Source organism: Bos indicus x Bos taurus, chromosome 22 (genome assembly GCF_003369695.1).
Source record: "Bos indicus x Bos taurus breed Angus x Brahman F1 hybrid chromosome 22, Bos_hybrid_MaternalHap_v2.0, whole genome shotgun sequence".
NCBI classification, from domain to species: Eukaryota; Metazoa; Chordata; class Mammalia; order Artiodactyla; family Bovidae; genus Bos; species Bos indicus x Bos taurus.
The window spans coordinates 56,283,086-56,309,585 of NC_040097.1; the positions used below are offsets into that span (position 1 = coordinate 56,283,086).

General features: G+C 39.9%; 1 protein-coding gene across 8 annotated transcripts in view; it reads right to left on the reverse strand.

Annotated features, from left to right (window-relative positions):
• The window catches only part of RBMS3 (RNA binding motif single stranded interacting protein 3), an 802,823-nt gene that overhangs the window by 150,689 nt on the left and 625,634 nt on the right, over positions 1 to 26,500 (reverse strand). For all 8 annotated transcript variants that reach the window (XM_027522594.1, XM_027522595.1, XM_027522599.1 and 5 more), the window contains exon 7: positions 14,126 to 14,232. In XM_027522594.1, coding sequence (XP_027378395.1) covers positions 14,126 to 14,232 — 107 coding nt within the window. The remainder of the gene's footprint in view (positions 1 to 14,125; positions 14,233 to 26,500) is intronic.

Sequence of the window (26,500 nt, forward strand, 5' to 3'; positions counted from 1 at the left end):
TTCAGTTAAACTTATATTTGGGTCTTGCTCTTTTTTTTTTGCTGTGCCACACCACATGCAGGATCTTGTCTCCCCACCAGGGATTGAACCTGTGCCCCCTGCAGCACAAGTGCAGACCTCCAACCACTAGAATGCCAGGGAAGTCCCAAACATGTATCTGAAAATGGAACTGGGGTATTTTGAATTTTTATTTTACCCGTAAGATTTCCTTAAAAAAAACTCAACTGAACTCAATTGAACTTCTAAAGACAGTATCTAAGCCCTTGATTGATTAGCAGAGATAGGAAGAAGAAAAGTGATTATTGGGGTCACTGAGAGAGTTTCCTGATGTAACAAGGTAGCTCGTGCACTTGAACCATAATACCAGCAGGAATCCAAGAGGGACTTGAGGCCCCTCCTTATCCAGGTGCCTGATCCTGAAAGCAGAGAATAGGAGACTGCTAAAAGTCATCTTGAAATATCCAGAGGTGTGTCAGGAATCAATTAAATGAAATGCAGGAGACGTCTCACTTATTTAAAAAAAAAAAGCAAAACTACACCAAGAATAGAGAAGATCTGCCTCCTTGTGTTCGAGAAAAGACCGTGATGGGGAGTTATGCTGCTGCTTATGCACTCTGCCATGATGATATTTCTTCTTTCCAGCTTTTGCTATAACATTCATATCAGACAGAGATGTTGTCCCCTTTCCAGCAATAGAAAAGGACAAGATAAAAAAGATGCAGACAGAATTAAGACTGGAAGGCTGCAAAAATCTATGACTGCACACACACAAAAAGCATTGTTCAAAGGGAGGCAGAATAAAAGGAATCATAGCATTATGTGTGTGGGCACACCCTAAGTCACTCCTGTCGTTTTTGACTCTTTGCAACCCTGTGGACTATAGCCTGCCAGGCTCCCCTGTCTATGGGGTTCTCCAGGCAAGAATACTGGAGTGGGTGGCCATGTCCTCCTCCAGGGGATCTTCCTGACCCAGGGATCGAACCTGCGTCTCTACTGTCTCCTGCACTGGCAGGCAGGTTCTTTACCACCAGCGCCACCTGCACGGCATCATGTAGCTAAAGGTCTCAAAGTCTGGGGAGATCTAGTCTGAGTTTGTCATTAGAACCAAAGTTAAATGAAGCCTTGATTGATAATTATAAAAGAGACAAGAGAACATTGCCATATTTTATGTAGCTGCTTCTGTTTTCACCTCAGTCTAAATGACTGATCTTCGTAGATTTCAAGACACAGTTTTGCTTTACTTTTTAACATCTGTGAAATCGAGGCTAAAAGGATACTTGATGGCATTTGAGAGTTTGGCAAGTTTCTCCTCTTTTTTAGTGGTATTTAAAATAGTATTTTGTCTTTAACTGATTGTTGTTTTAGAGCCAGTGTTGCAGTGTACATATTATTAAACCCCACACAGGCAAATCAGGTAAAAAATATAAGATGTTGAGGTTGCTTCCAGGGCGAGCCCATGCAGCTAGACAGGCGAAAGGCTCGGGTATCTAGCTAAATTATCTGTATCCTTCCAGGTCCCAGATATGATTTGATGTCACATGGAAGTTGTAAGCTTCAGCTTACATATTGATAGGGGACTTCCTGGTGGTCCAGTGGTTAAGAATCTGCCTGCCAAAGCATCAGGCATGAGTTCGATCCCTGGTCTGGGAAGATTCCACATGCTGCAGGGCAACCAGGCCCATGCTTCACAACTACTGAGTCCACAGCCCTAAAACCCATGTCTGCAACAAGAGAAGCCACAGCATTTTGAAGCCCGTGAACTGCAATCAGAGTAGATCCTGCTCTCCACACTAGACAGAGCCTGCACAGCAATGGAGGCCCAGCACAGCCAAAAGTAAAATAAATAAATTTAAAAAAATTTGATGGGAACCACTCTGCATCTTGTGACTGGTGAGCTGCCAAGACAGTGCCAACCATTCAAGAAGTCCCCCCAGTTGACTGGTACTGTCACAGCTGCCCTTATCCACGGGGACTGCATCAAGCGTCCACAGGAGACATGCTAACCAACCATCAGCCTTTCTCCTTGTAAATGCTTGATGTAATCTTCTCAGCCTTGCTGCTGCTGCTGCTAAGTCACTTCAGTTGTGTCCGACTCTGTGTGACCCCATAGACAGCAGCCCACCAGGTTCCCCTATCCCTGGGATTCTCCAGGCAAGAACACTGGAGTGGGTTGCCATTTCCTTCTCCAATGCATGAAAGTGAAAAGTGAAAGTGAAGTCGCTCAGTCATGTCCGACTCTTCATGACCCCAAGGACTGCAGCCTACCAGGCTCCTCTGTCCATGGGATTTTCCAGGCAAGAGTACTGGAGTGGGGTGCCATTGCCTTCTCCAACTTGAGCCCCTCCTAATTCCCCCACCCCTCCTCCCCAAGAATACAAGTGAGTTTTTCTAGCCTCTTGCTTGGGAGTAGAGAGGAGGCAGAGGACAAGAGCTCATCATCAATCATATTTTATCCAAACTTACACTATCACAGGAATTTACAAGATTTGCCTTTTACCTTTAGTGATCATAGGTTAGTAAATATTAGAGCTGGCAGGTTTAAAATAAGGACACTTAACTAAGAAAGCTTTCATGCTGAGTGACTGAGAATTCGTGTGCCAATGGGAAGAATTCTTTTGAGGTTAGAAGGGTCGTTCACCTTGAGTCTGCTCTCCAAATTGCAGGCAAAACAGATGAAATGCAAAAAGAACCACATCTGGTGGGCTGGTTATCACACTTAACTCCAAGTGCTGTCATGTCTCCTAACAGACGATTTCTCTTTTCAAGATCATATACGTAAAAATTCTCTTTACTTCAAAGTTAAAAGGACTATTTGCAGAACCTAGGTATGTTGACAGATACATCTTAACTATTCCCCCAAGGTCTCATTAAAGAAAAGAATTGGACAAGTAACTGTCATGCACTGTGATATAGCCAATGGAAACAATAGTGAATTATATCGCTGATATTTCTACTTTCATAGAATACAGCTGAATATAACCTGAATTTTACATGCAATTATTACTAAGTTTTTCAAATAATTCTTTAGATACACTATTTCGTAGGTAACTGTACTTCAGTTTCTCTTCAATGTATTACTTCTAATAGCTCAACAGGGCAGGACTTTAATTCAATATCTCTGAAACAAATTTTCTGATGTTCAGTATTGCAAAATAAAATTGCAGTCAATATGGCTTGAAAGCTAACAGAAATGGTGAAATCCTGAGCCTGTTGTCAGGTTCTTCTTATACTTAACACATCATTGACCAGGGAATTTTTAAAGAAAGTAACACCTGTGGCCAATGATGTTATGTAAGTAAATACCAAAACATCTCTGCTCAATAACATTCAGGTAACAAAAGATGTATTAATACATCTCTGCTCAATAGTGAGTTAATATGAAGGACTGGTGATTGATCAAATAGTTTCTAAGCAGGATGCACTGGTCATAAAAGATCCAACTAAAGGCGGGGGGCCACGTACGTGAGTTCTGCCTTGTCTTCCTCACTTCTACGAGTGTCTCCAGGCACGTGCTTTACAGTATCATTGCTGATACCTAGTGACAACCAAATGCTTTCAAGAAACTCAATGAAATGTTCTGTTGTGAGGGCTCCCTATGAATGGTGGCTAGAAGGATTGCCTCTTTTCTCCAGGTTTTATGGAGCATGTTTGCTGTTACTTCCACAGATGTCTATGTGCCCTTCAGCATCAACATTGGCCATATGAATGTGACTGGATTTGGTTCCTGCAGGACAACATGCCCTTATTATATGCAAACAGGTGAGTAGATAATAATGATACAAATGATAGTAGAAATAACTCAATGTATCAGATTTTTCTTGCTAGGGAAGATAGCAAGAATGTGAATCTCTATACTGGGTCAAGTGTTTAAGGATCTTTATGAAATAATTCCAAGTCTACTAGTCATTCATCAGTTCAATTAGGTTCAGTTGCTCAGTCATGTCCGACTCTTTGCGACCCCATGAATTGCAGCATGCCAGGCTTCCCTGTCCATCACCAACTCCTGGATTCACCCAAACTCACGTCCATCGAGTCGGTGATGCCATCCAGCCATCTCATCCTCTGGCGTCCCCTTCTCCTCCTGCCCCCAATCCCTCCCAGCATCAGAGTCTTTTCCAATGAGTCAACTCTTCGCATGAGGTGGCCAAAGTACTGGAGTTTCAGCTTTAGCATCATTCCTTCCAAAGAAATCCCAGGACTGATCTCATTTATGAAATAATTCCAAGTCTACTAGTCACTCATAGACTCAATAAATTAATGAACATAGGATCGGAACTTTCCCCAAATTCCTTAGAAAGTTTTATACATATTTGTTGAATAGAGGAAGAACTAATGTCTTCAAATCCATAAAAACTGATGATAGACTATAACACAATTCTTCAAATAAAGACAGTTGACTCATACGCTGGTAGGAGTTAATTTTCATATCCAAGCAAATTGCTTTTTACATGAATGGGAGACAGAAAAACTTAACCAAGAGACTGCATCTGACTTAACAACAGTGAACAAAAAAGATAGAATGTATTCTTGTTATTTGAAGTAATTATATTCTATGAAGTCACCATGAACAGTGAATTAGTGAATACCTACTCACTGCTCTTAGAGGAAATACAAGGTCAGGTCTGGTCACAACATTTTCACCAACTCATCAATAAAAAACCTTGTTTTATATCTGTCTAAAGACACCATATTTAATATATATTGTTTATTCATTAACATTGAGCTCATGGGCAACAGCACTCTAAGTAATGCCTCAAGGAAGCCTATCTCCATTTTTCCGTATTTTCTCCACAAGGCACATTATGGATTCTTTCACTTAGAAACAGACAGCAGACAGCACTTCAAAACTACAATTTAGGGCCACTTTAAAAATGGAAAACACCAATAAAAAGCATGAACAAGCAAAAATGTAGCCCTAGCATAGACAGAACTTCCCTCAACTTAATAAAGGACGCATATGACAAACTTACAGCTAATATCATGCTCAGTGGTGAAAAGCTGAAAGCATTTCCTCTAAGATCAGGAACAAGACAAGGATGTCCACTCTCACCAGTTTTATTCAACATAGTTTTGGAAGTCCTAGCTATGGCAACTAGAGAAAAAAAAGAAGTAAAGGGAATCCAAACTGAAAAAGAAGTTTAAGTGTTACTGTTTGCAGATGACATAATACTATACACAGAAGATCCTAAGGACACTACCAGAAAACTCCTAGAACTCATCATTGAGTCTGATAAAGTTGCAGGTTACAAAATTAATAGATAGAAATCTGTTGCATTTCTATACACTAACAATGAAAGATTAGAAAAAGAAATTCAAGGAACAATTCTGCTTACTATCATATCAAAAACAATAAAATACCTCTGAATAAACCTACCAAAGGAGACAAAAACTGGTACTGTGAAAACTATAAGACACTGGTGAAAGAAATCAAAGAAGAGAGAAACAGATGAAAAGATATACCATGTTCCTGGATTGGAAGAATCAATATTGTCAAAATGACTATACTACCAATGCAAAGTACAGAGTCAATACAATCTCTATCAAATTACTAATGGCATGTTTTATCACAGAACTAAAACAAAAACCTTAAAATTTGTATGGAGACACAAAAACCCCCAAATAGCCAAAACAATCTTGAGAAAGAAAGGCAGAGCTGGAGGAATCAGGTTCCTTGACTTCAGACTATACTACAAAGCTATAGACATCAAAAAAGTATTGTACTTGAACAAAAATTGAAATACAGATCAGTGAAATAGGATAGAAATGCAGAAATAAATCCATGCACCTATCATCAGTTAAATTATGATAAACCATGCAAGATTACACAATGCTGGGAAGACAGTCTCTTCAACAAATGGTGCTGGGAATACTGGACAGCTCCATGTAAAAAATGAAATTAGACCATTCTTTACACCATACACAAAAATAAGCTCAAAATGGATTAAAGGCCTAAATGTGAGATTGAACACTATAAAAATCTTAGAGGAAAACAAAGGTAAAACACTCTCTGACATAAATTGCAGCAATATCCTTTTCGACCCATCTGCCAGAATAATGGAAACAAAAACAAAAATAAACAAATGGGAGCATTGAAATATGTATATTACTGTATGTGAAACAGATCACCAGTCCAAGTTCAATGCACGAAACGGGGCACTCAAGGACGGTGCACTGGGACAACCCAGAGGGATGGGATGGAGAGGGAGGGAGGTGGGAGGGGGCTTCAGGATGGGGAACACGAGTACACCCATGGCTGATTCATGTCAATGTATGGCAAAACCCTCTACAATATTGTAATGTAATTAGCCTCGAAATAAATAAATAAATCCAAAAGCTTTTGCAATGCAAAAGAAACAATAAATAAAACAAAAAGACAACCAACAGACTGGGAGACAATATTTGCCAATAATATGACAGACAAATATTAGTCTCCAAAATTTACAAACAGCTCATGATGCTCAATAGCATCAAAACAAACAACCCACTCAAAAAATGGGGAGAAGACCTGAATAAACATTTCTCCGTAGAAGACATACAGATGGCAAAGAGACACATGAAAAGATCAACATTTATAATTATTAGAGAAATGCACATCAAAACTACAATGAGATATCATTTCACACCAGTCAAAACGGCTATCATCAAAAAGCCCCCAAACAACAAATGCTAGAGAGGGTGTGGGGAAACGGAACCCTTCTACATTGTCAGTGGGAATGTCAATTGGTACAGCCACTGTGGAAAACAGGATGAAGTTTCCTTAAAAAGCTAAAAGTAGAGCTACTATATGACCCTGCAATCTCACTTCTGAGTATACATCAGGAGAAAAGCATGATCTGAAAGGATACATGTACCCCAATGCTCACTGCTGCACTGTTAACAGTAGCCAAGGCAGAGAAGCAACCTAAATGTCCACTGACAGATGAACGGATAAAGAAGAAGCGGTACATATATGCAATGGAATATTACTCAGTCGTTAAAAAGAATGAAATAATGCCATTTGCAGCAACATGCATGGACTTAGAGGTTACCATACCAAGTGAAGCAAGTCAGAGAAGGAGAGAGAGCATATGACATCCCTTATACGTGGAATCTAAAAAAATATACACAAATGAACTTACTAAACAGAAGCAGACTCACAGACTTAGAGAATGCACTTATGATTTTGGGGGGAAGGATGGGGGAGGGAAGGGATAGTTAGGGAGTTTGGAACGAATATATACACACTGCTGTATTTAAAATGGATAACCAACAAGGACCTACTGTATAGCACATGGAACTCCATGCAATGTTATTTGGTAGCCTGGATGGGAGGGGAGTTCGGGGGAGAATTGATACATGTGTATGTATGGCTGAGACCTTTTGCTGTCCATCTGAAACTATCACAACATTGTTAATTGGCTATACCCCAATACAAACTTAAAAGTTAAAAAAAAATGTAGCCCTAAATAAGGACACTATTTAATAGTATAAGAACTGAAACAAGAAGGCAAAGTGTCACGTGTTCAGCCTCAGCTGGGAGCGCGTATTTGGTGACTCAAACTTTTCGTTGTTCTGCACGAATTGAAATGACTAAGAAAGGGGACTTCCCTGGTGGTCCAGTTCCTGAGATTCAGTGCTCCCAGTGCCGGCAGCCTGGGTTTGACCCCTGTTCAGGGAATGAGATCCCACGTGCTGCACCGAAGCGTTCACATGTCACAGTTCAAGATTCCCGCATGCTGCAACGAAGATCAATGATCACACATGCTGTGGTTAAGACCCGGTGCACCCACACAGATAAAATAAATATTTTTTTAAAAAATGACCATGAAAGCACTGGGAATACTGATGCTGGGTAGCAAATACATTTTAGTAAGTGGGATAAATATACACATTTGGAGCCCACAAATTGTATCTTTCTTTGTTGGTTATTTCATGAGTCTGAGTGTTTCACTAAACAAAAGGAAATTTTGTAAGTTAATACCACTGCTTATAAGGACTCTAAAAATTCCTTACATAGAAGAATTTGGTAACCTCACCCTTGAAATAGATTAGGGTATAGAAACCTAAAGATTATTTACGTTTAGCACTATGAAGCCTGTAGAATATGCAAGAAAATTCCTGCTTCCTAATTCTTTGTTTTTTCAAATTAAATATTTATTTATTTGGCTGCACTGGGTCTTAGCTGTGACATATGGGATCCAGTTCCCAGGGATCAAACCCGGGCCCCCTGCATTGGGAGCTTGAAGGTTTAGCCACTAGACCACCAGGGAAGTCCCCTAATTCTTTGTTAAGTCCAGAAAGTCACTTACGTGGTATCAGAATGCTTCTTCTTTTGAAGATAATAGTTTTGAAAGATACTGGAAAGTACTTGAGCATGTACTCTTCATAACCACAGAGGTTGCATAAACATTCATAACTGCCATTATTTGGCAGAACAGGTTGGTTAATAATTTATCCTCTTTCCCTTTAAAAACACCAACCATATTATCTATCAGTTCTCAGTAGCTCAGTCTTCTCCTTGGTATCTAGCAAGGGTTCATGCTTTCCTTTTACTTTTGCGTTTTTCTTTCATCTTCTCCATCCAAGTCCCCTCCCCTTGCCAGCTCTTGGCTTTTTTGATTACATGAACTTCAAGAGAAAATTGGCTAGAAATCTGAAAACCATGTAACGCTTCAGTGCTAAATAATTCTTGAATGCAAATAATGATTATGAATATGATCTTATGAAACATTAACAATATTGGTCAAAGTCAAATTCATTTCTACTTGTTTGAGGATATATTTTTAAGTCAAAAATTCAGCTGGAAAGTGATATGAACAGTAGATTTTCTTTCAAACATGTTACATCATTAACAATAATAATATTTGGGAAATAAATAGATGTAGCATAAAACTGGAAATTAAGGATTGACACAGTCAAGCCATGTGAAATGCATAGTGAGGCTTTCAGGTTAAACAGCCCTGAGTTGTGTGAGTGATGATATTATGGTAGTTTAATAGTAGCTAATACTTAAGTACAAGTTGCCAGACACTGTGCCCACTACCGTACCTTCAACACCTCATTTAATCCTCCCATTCACCAAGGGTGTGCTGTCAACCAATCTCTTTCTACTGATGGGGGAACAGAGACGTCACTCAGCTTGAGAGGGCCAGAGCTTGGCCCTTTAGTCACTCAAGTATTATGCCTGGTAAATTATGATCTAAAGCAAACAATTCTGAGCACATCACAGATGTTGACACCCATGATTCCTTAAAATTTAGGAAGAGTTGTTATTTTAAATGGGTATGTTACAGAGGGACTGAAATTTTGTTAAATAACACTCCAAAGCTTAAGTTACTTCTCTTAACTTTATTCTCTCTGAGCCACCCAACATCCAAGGACATGGATGCATCCGCTAGACAGGTGACAAGGTAGAGCTTTCCAACTCTGGGGAGATATGGGGGATTTAAATGCATACAAATCAATTGCTCAGCTACTTACCCTGAAAAAATAGTCAGTCAATCAAACGAATAGTTAATGGTTAGCAACAAGACAGATGTGAGTTGATACTCTAGTGACTACTGTTCTTGTTAGTTTTTTGTTTGTTTTTGTTGTTATTTGGCTTTGGTTTTCTTAACCTGTTTATAAGTATGAAGCCAGTTACAGTGAGTGGTTTTATTTCTGAAACACTAAATGATATTCGATTCTACTTTGAACCTCCTACTTTGCCATTTTAGGTTACCAGAGGGTAGGGAATCTGTCTGTATGTCTCCAGCACATCTGTAGTATCCAGCCTTGGATACTTTGGCTTCAACTCCATATTACCAGCTTCATTAGCCCCTAACAAGAGAGAGTCAGCCTGTCTTTTGGAGCCAGGAACTGACTTCTCTTCTCCAGCTATGAAAAGTCCTAGATGGCAGCCTCTTTCAATAGCAGACTGTTGTGTCTACACTGAAAATCTGTTGTTTAGTGCAGCAATATTCATGAATTATCTTAGCCAGAGACAGCTTCTTCTTTTTTTCTTTAAACTAGCATCATGAACCAGCCTATGCTTACTTTAGACTTTTCTTCTGCAGCTTCCTCACCTCTCTCGGTCTTCTTAGAACTGAGGAGAGTTAGGGCCTGGCTCTGGATTAGGTATTGGCCTAAGGGAATGTTGTGTCTGGCTTGATCTTCTATCCAGACTACTAAAACTTTCTGCATGTGAGCAATAAGACGGGTTGCTTTTCATGTGTTTCGTCATCCATGTGTTCACTGAAGTAGCACTACAATTTCCTTGAAGAATTTTCCCTTTGTGGTCAATACTTGGCTAACTGTTTGGCACAAAAGGTCTAACTTTCCATTTCTCTGGGCTTTAAATATGCCTTCCTCATTAAACTTAATTTTTTTTTCTAGCTTTTGATTTAAAGTGAGGGACATGGGATGCTTGAACACATAGAGGCCGTTAATTGGCCTAATTTCAGTGTTGCTGTGTCTAAGGGAACAGGGAGGCCCCAGGAGAGGACACAGACAGGGAAATGGCTGGTCAGTGGAGCAGTCTGAACACACATATTTATAGATTAAGTTCACTGTCTTATGTGGGCACAGTTCATGGTGCCCCAAAACAATCACAATAATCATATCAAAAATCACTGATCACCTATTTGTTATGGTGGTCTTTTTGGTCCAGTAGTTAAGAGTCTGCTGCCAATGGGGGGGACAGGGATTCAATCCTCGGTCCAGGAAGATCCCACATGCTGCAGGCCAACTAAGACTGCACGCCACGACTCCTGGGCCCACCCTCTGGAGCCCGTGCTCTGCAACAAGAGCAGCGCCCACAAGAAGCCCAAGCACTGCAACTAGACAAAGCCCATGTGCAGCAGCAAAGACCCCGTGCAGCCACAAATAAATAAAGTGAAATCAGTGTTAGAAAATGGTAAGACCGTTTGAGCCCTTGGAAAGAGAAGGCTCACAGCCCCACTCCCGACCCTTCTGCTCCAGCTTTGGGTGTCACTTGAGAGGTTAGTTCATAACTTTCAAATATTTCAGTGTTTTTCACTTATGCAAAAATAGGTCCACCAGCATGTACCTATATTTCAAAACCTGGCTAATTTACATTAATTAATGTGTATGATGGGTTCAGTATTAGCATTTCATCAAACTATGCCAAAATAACTGTTATCAAAATGCCACCCAGAATAAAACAGCTTTAAATCATAAATGAAAAGTTTAATTAGCCTATCAATTGTCATGTTTAAGGCACTTTGAAGTTCCTTGCAATCCACTGGTTTTGTGTTTGAAGCATTGGCTCAGAAATCCTTCTCACACTGTCATTTTTTACCTGACTGTACAGACAGGACAAGTAAACAGCAGCCTCAATCTGCACTATGATCTCAGGGCCTCAAAAATCAGGACCTACATTATAATTTTTTAATTTTATCTAGTGTTAACGTTAGTTGTTCAGTTGCGTCTGACTCTGCTCCTCTGTCCATGGCTCTGTCCACTTCTCCAGGCAAGAATACTGGAGTGGGTATCCATTCCCTTCTCTGGGGGTCTTCCCAACCCAGGGATTGAACCCAGGTCTCCCTGGGTTCTCTCTCTTTGCAGGTGGATTCTAAGGCAACCATTATTTTACACAATAACACAAACAAGCAGAAACAAACACCCAAAATGATCTCCTTATAAAGCTGGAGACTACAAGGGCTACAAGACAAATGAGAAACAAAACTGCCCACCAGAAATGGACTTCAAGGGAAGATGCATGTCTCAATTTGGATGAGGGAAGGAAGCAAATAAAAAAAAATCTCCCCCAAGAATCTGACCCACATCCTTGCTTTGGTTACACTTTCAGTTGATACCATCTATGTGGTCAAAGACCGAAAGCAGAGAATGCAGGTAGTACCCCCCAGGTGACTAACAGGAGCAAATGCAACTGTTTTGTAATACTACAATAAGGTCTAATAAGAGCTTTCAGCAGCTTTAAAACATGGAAAACAACAACAAAAATGTGTGTCTTAGAAACAATGAAATACAATAATTAGAATGGATAGCTTTCTAAGAAATGATTAAATATTGCTTACACAGGATTAACTTGCATGATGTCATACCTTACACACCATACTTACATACACACATCTTTTACTCTAGCAAGTACAATGCCAAGGGGAAATACAAGAAAAAATACATATTAACATAATAATGGGCAAAGTAACCCAATATTTTTGGTGTATCTACTTCTAAGACCATAGTCATGGTATAAAAATTAAAACACTTATCTCAAAACCAAAATATCTGATAAGTGTAATTTTAGTTCATGCCATTTTTTTTTCTGATTTCTTGCCTCTGAATGTCTCTACATACTTGGAATATGCTTCTATTCATCACAGATATATTTATGATGGTCCTTGATTCTCACATTCAAGAAGACCTGTAGCTCTTAAAAAACAACTTCAGAAAATGAATATTAGGAATATACCTTTAAAACCTACATTTAAATTATAAGTGCTCTGGATCCTAAACTTGACCCCACAGTGCTTCCCTGGCAATCACAGCACATGTGGTCTTTGTCATGTCTGAACCCAGTGCCCTGGATTCTGTACAGAGTAGCAGAGAGGGTTCTTTGTTATATTTCTTTTACGTTTATTGGTTTGGTTTCTAAGAAGTGTAGACTCAAGTGAGGAGTCCTGCCACAACTGCCATCTATTCAGTAAATGTAATAATACAGGAACTGTAATTCCAGTCATCAGTGCTAAGTTATCTAGTTAAAAATTGATGCTTTGGGGTTATGGTCTGTGATCCAGAAATCTCTAATCAGCAAGCATTTGACTCAAGTAAATTTTGAAAGATCAAATGAGTCCTTCGAGACCATGGATGATTGACACGGGACCAATGTGAAAAAACGCTATCATAGATCAGCTGTCTTCTGGGAGCAGCGGGGCTACCTGCTGATCACAAACTGCCCACTAAAAGCACATGGCCACACCCCGCCTCTTCTCTTTTGACATAGCATAGACTGTCTTTCTCAAATTAAAGTACTGAACCACCCCCCCCCACCCCCCGCTTTTTATTAGCTTCAAGTGCTCCATGGCCATTCTCTTTTTAAGGTAATGAATTACAGATTGCATAGTATCTGAACCTAGCTACCTACTTTACAAGGGGCTTTGAGATCTACATGGAAATACTCAAAACAGACTACAGTTTTAGAAACTGAAAAGCGGCTAAAGTTTTTGCTGAGTAAAAAAACTCGCCTCTTTTCTTTCCTTACAACTGTAATCTCAGTATTGAAAGTGCAAAACGCTGCACCAAGTAGGATGCCACCTAAACGGATGAAGTAGATGCTTTGAATAGAAATACTAAATAAAGCTCTTCTGTTGAAATGATGGGCTTAGTATAAAGTGGCATTTATTCAAGGCATTCAAACAACTCCATTCTATTTCACAAAGAAGAAAAAGACCTCTTAGAAGCCCCGACACATTCTCCTTGTCTTCTTATAACAAAAATAACCAAAGGGAATCATCCCCAAGTGGCATTGGAGCCATAAGCTTGCTTTTCTCCTGTTTTGTGTTAGGAGACTAAATGGGTAATTAACTGTTGAATGCTCTTCTCCTTGTTGTGAAAAGTAGAACCCTGTATGTACCAGCTTTTCTTTCTCCTTGACCGACAGAAAATGTCACATTTTATGTTGATGTGTACATATAAAAAACAGATCCTCACATGTATGAACATTTGGGCATGCTCTAAGTACATGTATAAATAAAACTAGAACATCTTAATGGTAGGATGAAATAAATCCAACTTCATTTTCTTTCAAACACAAATATGTAACTCTCACTGTTGATATCACTGAAAGTATTTCCTTAAGTAATCATACCCTTATTTTACAACTATGACACAATTATGGAGCAATTCTTTGTGGCTAAGTCTTTCAGGAACTACTGATGTCTATTGGTTTCACATTTGTTGAAAGAGGATTTAACGACAGTGCAGAACTAGGGTCAGTCTGGAAGTCCTATTCTCCTTCACTAATCATGTTCTGGTTGAATCAATATAGGTCTGCTCATTTGCCCCCTGTGAAGCCATCTGGTTTTCTACGGGACCTGGTTTCTTCATGGCCCCGTATGTCTGTCTTGCCAGCCTTCTGAGGGATGTCTGTGGCCACGTTTCTGAGCAAGGGTCAGTCAGGACTCACCTCTCCTTCCCTGGGCCAAGGCCTTCCATTCTGGGTGTATTTACTTTGATTCTGTCGCTTCTTTTGTCCTCCATCAGCGAATTTGCACAGTAATGGCTCACTAGGGGCTGGGAAGATAAGAAACCAATTTTACATTAGCAAATCCCCTTTAAAATAAGTGATTATGTGAGTCACAGTAGTGCTTTGTAATGCATATCTTTTGAAGTCTTTTTTGCTTCTGGAGAGCTATTTGGCCCCCTTTTAGTTTCAACTCTGTTGGCCGCTGTTCTAACTAACTGGGCTTCAAAAAAGTACTGGCAGACCATCAAAGAATATAACAAATATTGTTGAAAAATAATCAGTTTAAGCAGAATGTGCACTTGCCTTAGAGGTAGAGTAAGAAAACAAGAACCAACCCCTTCTGATCAGGATGGTGTTAAAAACAAGACAAGCCCCAAATGGAGTCACTTATGCTAAACCCTTTGTCACTGAACAGACTTAAGTACAGTTTCAGCCTCTCTGAGAGGTGGAATCTGAAACCAGTCAATCAGAAATGACTTGGTCAACACTCAGAGGTCACCTGCCTGGTAGACTCCTGCCTTCCCTTTAAAGACAGTGACTTGTCCAGAACCCATCTACTTTTTGTTAGAATGTCTTCCAGTTTTCATTTTGTACAGCTCCTGGGAGCTCCTGTCTCTCTGCTGGCTGGGATGCTGCCCAATTTGTGACCTCCCTCATGTGGGACTAATTCTTTGCTCTCCTCTCTATCCTTGCCTTTTACCATGCAGCACTGCTGACTGATATACTCAGTTTTTGAGTATCTGCCATGTATAGAGGAAGCATGCTGCTGCTGCTGCTGCTAAGTCGCTTCAGTCGTGTCTGACTCTGTGCGACCCCACAGACGGCAGCCCACCAGGCTCCCCCGTCCCTGGGATTCTCCAGGCAAGAACACTGGAGTGGCTTGCCATTTCCTTCTCCAATGCATGAAAGTGAAAAGTGAAAGTGAAGTCGCTCAGTCGTGTCTGACTCTTCATGACCCCATGGACTGCAGCCTACCAGGCTCCTCCATCCATGGGATTTTCCAGGCAAGAGTACTGGAGTGGGGTGCCATCACCTTCTCTGATATAGGAAGCATACATATTATTAAACTTCTGTTTGTTTTTCTCTTGTTAAGTTGCCTTTTAGTACAGGGGTTGTCTCAGTCAATATCTCAAAGGGGTAGAGAAAATTATTTTCCTCTCCGACTATATACGTGTGTGTTGTTGCTTAGTCACTAAGTCGTGTCTGCCTCTTTTGCGACCCCATGGACTGGAGCCTGCCAGGATCCTCTGACCATGGGATTTCCCAGGTAAGAATACTGCAGTGGATGACTCTTTCCTTCTCCAGGGGATCGTTCTGACCTGGGATTGAGCCTGCATCTCCTGCATTGGCAGGTGGATTCTTTACCACCGATCTACCAGGGAAGCTCATATATATGTGTGTGTGTGTGTGTGTGTACATTTAAAAGTTCCTTTTATTGGTGAAACTTTGGAAGGTAAGGTATTGGGGAGCAGCACTGCAGGAAAAGAAAAACCTGAATACGCAATCAACTTAAGATTTCTTTTACTCACTAGAAGAAACAATTTTGCAGATGCATCCTTGAAGCATATACTACCAGATAACAATAACCAGGACATGTAGGTGGCACAGTGGTAAAGAATTCACCTGCAATACAGGAGACCCAGGTTGGATCCCTGGGCTGGGAAGGTCCCCTAGAGAAGCAAATGGCAACCCACTCGAGTGTTTTTGCCTGGGGAATCCCATGGACAGAGGAGCCTGGTGGGCTACAGTCCGTGGGGTCGCAAAGAGTCAGATGCCACTGAGTGATTAACATACACACAACAATAATCTAGCTAGACAAGGACCAAAGATAGATAGACCAGAAGATTCTGGATTTTCAACCTATCTTTAAGTTTACCATTATTGAAAAGAGAACTTTCAAAAAAAATATTTTATCACTAAGGGAAGTTTAAAAAGTCACAGAGTGAGACCTCCTTAGCTTTCAACAGAGGCGGGGGTGGTTTAGTCACTAAGTCGTGTCCGACTCTTTGCGACCCCATGGACTATAGCCTGCCAGGCTCCTCTGTCCATGGGATTCTCCAGGCAAGAATACTGGCTGGAGTGGGTTGCCATTTTCCTTCTCCAAGGGATCTTCCCAACCCAGGAATCGAACACAGGTCTCCTGCATTGCAGGCAGATTCTTTACTGACTGAGTTACAAGGGAAGCCCTAACAGAGATATCTTTGCAAATGATGTTTTACAGTATCCTAGAGTCTCGAAGTCTTAGCCACCCTGATATTCGAGGATCTTCATAGAGTGTTAGGCTGTGGATGCTGACAATGACCTACTTGTATTTATTGACATTACTAAGCTGAAACATCTGCTGTCATTTCAGTAATTTGAAGCAGATTTTCATGGAAAAGAAGATAGGGCTACAATGATTTACTAAATGAATTAAAGAAATAAAACCCCAGAAACAAGTGTTCAAAAGTGTCATTAAAATAAGATGGAATATCCATAATATTATCTTTGAATTGTAGGCATGTCATTCTGTTAGTTTCCCAAGGGATCATTTTATTGAGAGCGGAAGAGAAAACATTAGTAAATTATATTAATCAGATTTATATAATCTTCTAGTCCTCATGTGATTTCTAAACACCTGTGATATAAACATCCAAACTCCTCAACTAGAAGATAAGAATCTGTGTCCTTAATCTTACCTTTCAGCAGTCTCCTCCCCTCCCCCAGGGGTTTACAGATCCCTAGCCTATAAATGCTTTTTTCTCCTGCCTGAAATTTCCTTTCCAGGCTCCCCCTACCTTGGCCCCTCTACTTGTCTGGCAAATTATGAAGCAACCTTCAAAATGTAGTTCAAATGTCATATTCTTCTGGAAGCCATGTCACTTCACAGTGTAACTACCTAGGGCTTACTTGGCAAATTTTTTCACAGATTGAATGACATTTTGAAACTGCGTGGGACCCTGTGGGGCCCTACTGGATACAAATCCTTTTCCTGTCCCCTACTTCTTGTTTGTAGGACATAGGTTTCATTCCAGCTCCTTGACCTTCCCTGAGATCCAAAGGACAGGTCCAAACAGTTGCTAATCAGAGAAGGGGGGCAATATGAAGACAAGGGAGGAACAGCCAAGAAACAACAGAACTTCCATCCTGGGGCAGGCTCCTAGTTTCACCATAAGCAATATAGATGATAACATATCTCCAGTTCTTCTGTAGGAACTAAGGCCCCCATGCAGGTAGAGGGTGGTAACTTCAGACTGGGCACAAAATCCCTGGATACCACCCTATTATCTCATCACCAACCAATCAGAAAACCGCCTATGCACAGTGGAAGATAACAAAGACTTTGACCCCTTCCCCAAATGATTAACAGAGATTAACTTTCAATTTCTTTAACATTTTTCATGGGACTTCCCTGGTGGTCCAATGGCTAAGATCTGGAACTCCTAATGGAGGGGCCCAGGTGCAATCCCTGGTCAGGATCTAGCTCCCACGTGCTGCAACCAGGAGTTTGTGAGCCGCAAGCAAGACCCTGCATGCCACACCTCCGACCTGGTGCAGCCAAACAGATAAATGAATAAGTATCCAAGAAATGAAAACAGAAAACTTTCATGGCTGAGCAGAATCCCGGGACGTGAGTCTGACTTCTCCCCAGGTGCCGGCTTGCTGAATAAACTAACCTTACCTTACATGCCAACACTTGCTTCTCAAGTATTGGCTTTATAGCAACAAACAGCCAAAACTGAGTTTGGTAACAGTTTCTGTTTGTGTTAAGTCTTTTAACAGTAACAAATTCCAGGCTGGAAGGTGGGAAGTGATTAGAGTAAAGGTCTGAGTGAAATTTGTGTGTGTATTTGCGTGTGTGTGAGAAAGCTGTTAACGGCATCTTGCACATAGATTTACAGGATACTTGATGGTGCTGCTTTTCAAAGTGTTGGCCAAGGACCGGCAGTAATGGTATCAGAGCATGGGAGCCTATTAGAGATGCAGAGTCAGGGGCCCTTTCCCAAGTACACTGAATTAAAATCTGTGTTTGCACCGGATCCCAAGGTGATTTCTGTACACACTGAAGTTTGAGAAGCACTGATGTGATGATGACTGACTCCTTAAGGGAGGAGGAATAGATCTCAGAGGCCAAGCACGAATCCTCTGAATAATGAAATGATTTCAGGAGCTGAGAAATATATTATCTACAATTTCCTTACTGCGGTATTACGATGCCAATTAATTTTGTTTAGTCTCTTTTAACAGTAGTTAAAATAGACGCTAAATGGAGAAAAGGCCTTTGTGGAAGTGAGATGCAGTTATAAGCCACAGATTGCAATGTGCCAGAAGACATTATGGTTTCTCATATAAATGGGGGGAATTTAAAATATAATTATAACAATGCATGGCAATAAAGTTGCATGGTAATTTTGAAGGAGTAATTACAATTTGCTTGCTTAGTGGAGTATTTCAAGTCTTTCAAACTTTGTATTAAACATAAAACATTGGATGCATACACTGATAAAATAATCTAATGGTTTACAGGATTTGCTATTGTATTTTAAGCAAACAAACCAACAACAAGTATTTTGCTTAGTAAAATTAATGCAAAACACTATGTATTGGTTTTTATTTAAAACTTAACACACCTTCAATTTTGAGTCACTAAAAATGTTGCTAACATTGTATCCTATAAGTAGATATGGACATATGCTTTAGCTAATATGTATGACTAATAATAGCAGAATTCCTGCTGTCTCTCAAGGAAGATGAGGATTTTTAATTTTTAGCATGCAGTTTATATAAACACTTCTAGTATTTATATTGGGTTTGTGGTCAGGCTTTTAAAAAAATATCTCTTTATTACCTAAATTACAATTCTGGTGTTTTATTTTTTATTTATTTATTTATTTAAATTTTATTTTATTTTTAAACTTTACATAATTGTATTAGTTTTGCCAAATATCAAAATGAATCCATCACAGTATACATGTGTTCCCCATCCTGAACCCTCCTCCCTCCTCTCTCCCCATACCATCCCTCTGGGTCGTCCCAGTGCACTAGCCCCAAGCATCCAGTATCATGCATCGAACCTGGACTGGCAACTCGTTTCTTACATGATATTTTACATGTTTCAATGTCATTCTCCCAAATCTTCCCACCCTCTCCCTCTCCCACAGAGTCCATAAGACTGTTCTATACATCAGTGTCTCTTTTGCTCTCTCGTACACAGGGTTATTGTTACCATCTTTCTAAATTCCATATATATGCGTTAGTATACTGTATTGATGTTTTTCCTTCTGGCTTACTTCACTCTGTATAATAGGCTCCAGTTTCATCCACCTCATTAGAACTGATTCTGGTGTTTTAAATGTTAAATTTAAAAGCGTCTCACCTCAGAGAGAGTGTAAGTCTTCAGGTGAAAAAAGGAGTGGGAGGAGTTGAATTGAGAGTATGTTAATGACAACAGAAGCAGCTTATTGAAAGGGAAAGGGAAAGGGAAGTCGCTCAGTCATGTCTGACTCTTTGCGACCCCATGGACTGCAGCTCACCAGGTTCCTCCGTCCATGGGATCCTCCAGGCAAGAGTATTGGAGTGGGGTGCCATCACCTTCTCCGATGAATGAGTCTACCTATTTGTAAAACTGTGACTGATGAAAACAGTGCAATCACTAGGTTATCACACTGTGCAAGTTCAGTTGTCAAAAGGGAGCAACTCAAAGGACATCACACACTCTATAAACCAGCTGGAAGGAGCCGTCCAGACTTGGCCCTGCCGAACGCTTTCTGGGCGATGATTAGACAAGTCCTCACAGGTGATATGCTGTGTGCAGAAGCGCTGATCAGAATCAGGTTTGGCATGGTACGCGACTGCATTGATGGTTTGAGTCACGTCACTGTCTGGCTTGGGCTTTCTAATGAGGATCTGGCCCCCACGGGCAGCTTCTTGATTGAAAGGTGAGTGTGAGAGTACAGGGAGGAGATTAAAAAAATTCTTTTTTTCAAGAACTAATATAAAGGGACTTCCCTGGTGGTCCAGTGGCCAAAAATTTTTGCTCCCGATGGACTTGGGTTCCATCGCTGGTCAGGGAACTAGACCCACACATGCCGCAACTAAAGATTCTGCATACCACTAAAGACATGACAGAGCCAAAGAAATAAATAGATATTGTAAAAAGAACTAAGATTATTATGATACAATTTTAATCTAGAAACCATCATTTTTTTTCAGGTATAGATATGAATTCATTTTATTTGAAGCAAACTATCCCTGTGATGTTCAGGGCAACATTCATATACATTCATATATACATATATATATATATATACGTATATATATACACACACACACATATACATTCATAGTCCGTTCTTTGTGACTTTGTGCAGTAATCTCTTACTGAGATGTAGGCTTGACTGCATGTATTTCCAGCCGAAAATCTATAGAAGATGGTTTTCCCGCTGCCTTTTTGGAAGAGTTCTCTCAGAGCTATTGAGCTGTCTCTCAGGTTACAGTCCTCAGCAAGGTCCCTGAATAAAAGTTTATATTAAACCACACACTTATGTTGTGTGGTTTTCTTTAAGCTGACACAAGAATGGATTGGGTTGGCCAAAAATTTTGTTCACATTTTCCCATCTTACAGGAAAAAAAAAAAAAAAAATCAAAAGAACATGCTGGCCAACCCAATATTTGAACTTTCAGCCCTTAATGCAATTCTCCCATCTTTAATCTTCCTGCTGTCTTCTACATGACCAGTGTCCCTAACTCCTTCATATGCAGACACAAGTAGCCTGTACTGAGACTGGATAAATAATGATGTACAAATTATGGATATAAAGGACTTCACTGGTGGCCCAGTGGTCAAGAATTCACCCGACAATGAAGGTGACAAGATTCAGTCCCTTGTCTGGGAAGATCCCACGTGCCATGGGGCAGCTAAGTCCGTGAACTGTAACTACTGAGCCCCATACTTTAGAGCCCTCTCACCTCAACTATAGAACCCCAAGAGTAGCAATGAAGATGTAGCACAGCCGAAAACAAACAAATTATGGATATAAGTGTGGTTCTAACTCTATGTTAGAACCCATGTCCTTATTTATTTATATACTTACTGACATATCTAGGAAATTTTGCAGGGCGAATTCCTATGATTTGTCTACAAAGAATTTGCTACTTTTCTTCCACACATCCTTTATAAGGATAAACATAATACACTAAATGTATGTGTGTGGCACAGTGGTAAAAAATATTCGCCTGCCAACGTAGGAGCTGCAAGAGATGTGGGTTCGATCCCTGGGTCAGGAAGATCCCCTGGAGGAGGAAATGGCACTCACTCCAGTATTCTTACCTGGAGATTCTGTGGACAGAGGAGTCTGTGGGATGGCAAAGAATCGGACACGACTGAGCGACTGAGCACAGCATACAGCTATATAAGTACCAAATATAGAGTATAATTGATATGGCAAAAATTGCCCGAAGGTTACAACACAGAATTATTATACTTTGGAGTTAGAAAGTCTTTTGCAGATGACAAAGTGAGCTATTTGGTTACATTTCCTTACAACTCCCAGCAGCTTGTTTACCATTTAAGTATGTTTAATATATACTATTAATATAGTAAGTGTGGTACAGTTATTTGGACAGCTGAAATAAACTTCCATCCTGGAAGTGCCATAGCCACTATCAGTCATCTGATCTTAAAATGTATTTAATTTCAACGTTTTATTTTGCCAATCAGGAAAATACAAGTTTGATGAATTGACAGCTAATTTGTGGTAGGGGATGGAAATATCACATCCAGAACCATGTATTCTGAATTTCTAATCAAACACTGTCTCCAACTACTTATTTTCTACTTTCCTTACCATCGGGGTAAATGGAAATGAGTTTTAGGCAGTTATTGTGATTGACCCATAACTTGGGGATGGAGCAAAAAGACTAGACATTCACTAAGGCAAGATTACTATGGTTCTCTGAGCACAGGTTAGAAGATCAAGCACCCAGTGATATCTGCTAGAATGATTTATGCTGCCACTGTAATGACAGCTTACTTTAACAGAACAATTCTTTGCCCACCTGATGCGAAGAACTGACTCATTGGAAAAGACCCTGATCCTGAGAAAGACTGAAGGCAGGAGGAGAAGGAGATGACAGAGGATGAGATGGTTAGATGGCATCACTGACTCAATGGACATCAGTTTGAGCAAGCTCTGGGAGTTGGTGATGGACAGGGAAGCCTGGCATGTTACAGTCCATGGGGTCGCAAAGAGTTGAGTGACTGAACTGAACTTAACAGAATAAACCAATTATATGGGTAATATTTACAAATGTCAGACACATGTGTACTACTGTCATTTAGGCCAAAGTGAGCAAATAAATGTAAAATTGTGGAAACTAATAAAAGTTAATAATACTTAGAGAAAGAGTAATTTGCATGTACTTTCTCAATTTTATCAGTAACAGATTAGTGCTTATATTCCTGGTGGCTCAGATGGTGAAGAATCTGCTGCAATGCAAGAGACCAGGGTTTGATCCCTGAGTCTGTAAGATACCTTGGAGAATGAAATGGCAACCCACTCCAGTATTCTTGCCAGGATAATCCCATAGACAGAGGAGCCTGCTGGGCTACAGTCCATGGGGTTGCAAAGAGTTAGACACGACTGAGCAACTAACGTTTTCACTTTTAGTTACAAATATAATTCTCTACTATGGGAAACAGTCTTACAGAAAAGGAAAATGCTCCAGAGTAACAATAAAAGTGGAATAGTTGTTTGTCTAGGAAAAAAAAGGAAAGATGCTGTTTTCGATAAATCATATTATGGCTGAGTAAATATCTCAAGTTCATCTCTCTGATTCAAGATATAAACTATTATATTAGGATGGATAAACAAGGTCCTACTATAGAATAGAGGGAACTATATTTAATATATTATGATAAACCATAATGGGAAAGAATATGGAAAAAGAATGAGAATGGGGGGGAATTATCAGCAATTAAAACACTAAAATAAAATAAATATAAAAAAAAACTAAAACAATCTTTTGGTTGCCAAGGGGGAGGGTACTGGAGAAGGTATGGAGTGGGAGGTTTGGAGTAACAGACATAAACTATTATATTAGGATAGTTAAAAAAAAAACAAGATCCTACTGTATAGCACAGAGAAATATATCCAGTATCTTGTGATAAACCATAAGGAAAAGAATATGAAAAAATATATATGTATAACTAAATCACTTTGTTGTACAGCAAAAATTAACAATTATAAATCAACTATATTTCAAGTAGAAAATTTTAAAAGTTAAAAAAGGAAACAAACAAAAATGTACTTTTTTTTATTCTTTGTAACACTTCTCCTATAATTCTTTCCATATAGAAAGCTTATGCTTAGAAAGCACACCCTATAAAGGGAATAACATCACAGAGAAAGTTAACATTTCAAATGGACAACACACAAAGTACACGCTGAGGGTTAGGTTCCTTCTATGGGGATATGACTGAAACCTTATCTGAGCCGAGTGACGACAAGAAGAGCACAGAAAACACTGGCACTCCCAAAAAGCACCAACTGACTTATCTGCAACTGGCTGACTCACCTATCCAACAACAGATAGGATAAACTCTTGTAGGTAGAAGGCAAGACATCAAGGAGCATGTTTTTAAGATGAAGAGTCTTAAAAATAAGACAATCTTATTGGCTGACCAAGATAGATCATATTTGGTCTTGTCTTCCTCCCCTCTAACTCCTTATACTTCCACGGTGCTGTACTTGCCCCCGGTAGAGCTCTTTGCATACTACATTCAATCTTCATAAATTACTCCATACTCTATGGAACATGGCACTTTTTATTTAAAAGAGGCACAAAGGAGAAAAATAAACAGCTATAACCTTATAGTGCAGATATCCCTTTGATATTAAACCAAAGAAGGACATAAACCAAAGAAGGACATTTTATTTAGTAAATTCAAATTACACAAAGGTTAAAAATAAAAAGACCTCTTCTCAACTCCCCCTCCTATTTCCAGAAAAAAATGCATAAATATTTATCTACTAATCTATCTTCCATCTGTCTGGCTTTTTTTAATTCCAAAGGGGATACTCTTGCTCAGAATGTGTGTTTTATTATTTGTTTAATTATATATGAAGAACTTTCTATATCAGCACATATCATCCTTTTGAAATGCTGCTTGCTATTGTAGCATAATTATCACCTACCATAATTTATAAATGTCTATCAATAGGGGACCAGCTAAATCTCATTAAATTTCCATAATGCACATCTATGTTCTTCTCCACTATTAGGAGAATTTGATTTGATTGGAGTCAGGAGCTGGGTCAGATTCACCTTTGCCTGGCATCTACCCCAGTGGCCTAACAAATTGTCTGAGAGTAGAACACATTTCATTATCTGCTGATCAAATTATTAAGTACATACAGACAGATAGTTAAAATAACTTCTTTAGATTCCTTATATTAATGAAGTTCTAATGGATTTAAGTGTGAGAACACAATCTTTTCCTTTTAAGTGAGTGTCAGTTCAGTTCAGTAGCTCAGTCATGTCTGACTCTGCAACCCCATGAATCGCAGCACTCCAGGCCTCCCTGTCCATCACCAACTCCCGGAGTTCACTCAGACTCATGTCCATCGAGTCAGTGATGCCATCCAGCCATCATCTCATCCTCTGTCGTCCCCTTCTCCTCCTGCCCCCAATCCCTCCCAGCATCAGAGTCTTTTCCAATGAGTCAACTCTTTGCATGAGGTGGCCAAAGTACTGGAGTTTCAGCTTTAGCATCATTCCTTCCAAAGAACACCCAGGGCTGATCTCCTTTAGAATGGACTGGTTGGACCTCCTTGCAGTCCAAGGGACTCTCAAGAGTCTTCTCCAACACCACAGTTCAAAAGCATCAATTCTTCGGCACTCAGCCTTCTTCACAGTCCAACTCTCACATCCATACATGACCACAGGAAAAACCATAGCCTTGACTAGACAGACCTTTGTTGGCAATGTAATGTCTCTGCTTTTCAATATGCTATCTCAGTTAGTCATAACTTTCCTTCCAAGGAGTAAGCGTCTTTTAATTTCATGGCTGCCATCACCATCTGCAGTGATTTTGGAGCCCCCAAAAATAAAGTCTGACACTGTTTCCACTATTTCCCCATCTATTTCCCATGAAGTGATGGGACCAGATGCCATGATCTTCGTTTTCTGAATGTTGAGCTTTAAGCCAACTTTTTTACTCTCCACTTTCACTTTCATCAAGAGGCTTTTTAGTTCCTCTTTACTTTCTGCCATTGTGTAGGAATTAGTTAACAGGGATGATGTGTCAGCTAAGGAGAACTTCCCTTCAGTGGGAGAAGGATTTACAGGGGAAGTGCCTTGGGATTGAGCTTTTTCTAATTTAAGATTCAAGGAACCGAAACTGTGACAATCTGAAGAGTGCTTTCATGTTGCTTGAATCACTTACTGATTCATACTAAATAACTTTAACTGTGACACAAGAAACTGAGTTCTTGAAAGATATTTTAAAGACCATATGTGCTGTAAACATCTATGGACAAATGTATCTATGGAGTCAGTCCCCCTTACGGAAGACTTGAGTGTAAACACAATGTATAAGACAGCTCTAAAATAGAAGATCCATTTGTTCTTGCTATAGAAGCCAAGTGACACAACAGTTTAGGGCTAGACTACAGCAGGGGAATGTTGGGGAACTCTTCCAAATTCATATTTCTTAGGTAGGTATCAATTCTTCCTTTGGGACTGGACATTAAAGGTATTTTATATGGATTTCAATTGCCTATGGATCTTCCTAAGAAGCAAATTTTATCATGTTAATGCTCCACATGTTCACTTATAGGATAAAGTCCAAACTCCCTAGCACAAAATGCCATTCAAATTCATGATCCAGATATACACATCGATATTCCCACGTTTAGGCAGGACTACTCAAAAAGGGCAGAGACGTTTAACACCTTCCTAGATTTGCCCATAATGATCCTTAGGTCCTGACTGGCTTCCCATTATCCTCACTTAACTATTTTCATAGACTCTTTCCTGACCTCTTTTCCCATGTCCCCCCTACCCCAACTTCCCATAGAGAGACCTTACATTAATGTTTTAATATATTCATTTGATGTATTCATTCAACATTGCCTGAAATTCTTTCAAAGTTAATTTGAAATATAAATGCAGGAGACCTGAGTTTGATCCCCGGGTTGGGAAGATCCCCTGGAGAAGACAACCCAAAATCCATTACTGGATCTTGGCAACCCACTCCAGTATTCTTGCCTGGAAAATCCCATGGATGGAGCAGTCTGGTGGGCTACAGTACAAAGGGTTGCAAAGAGTTGAACA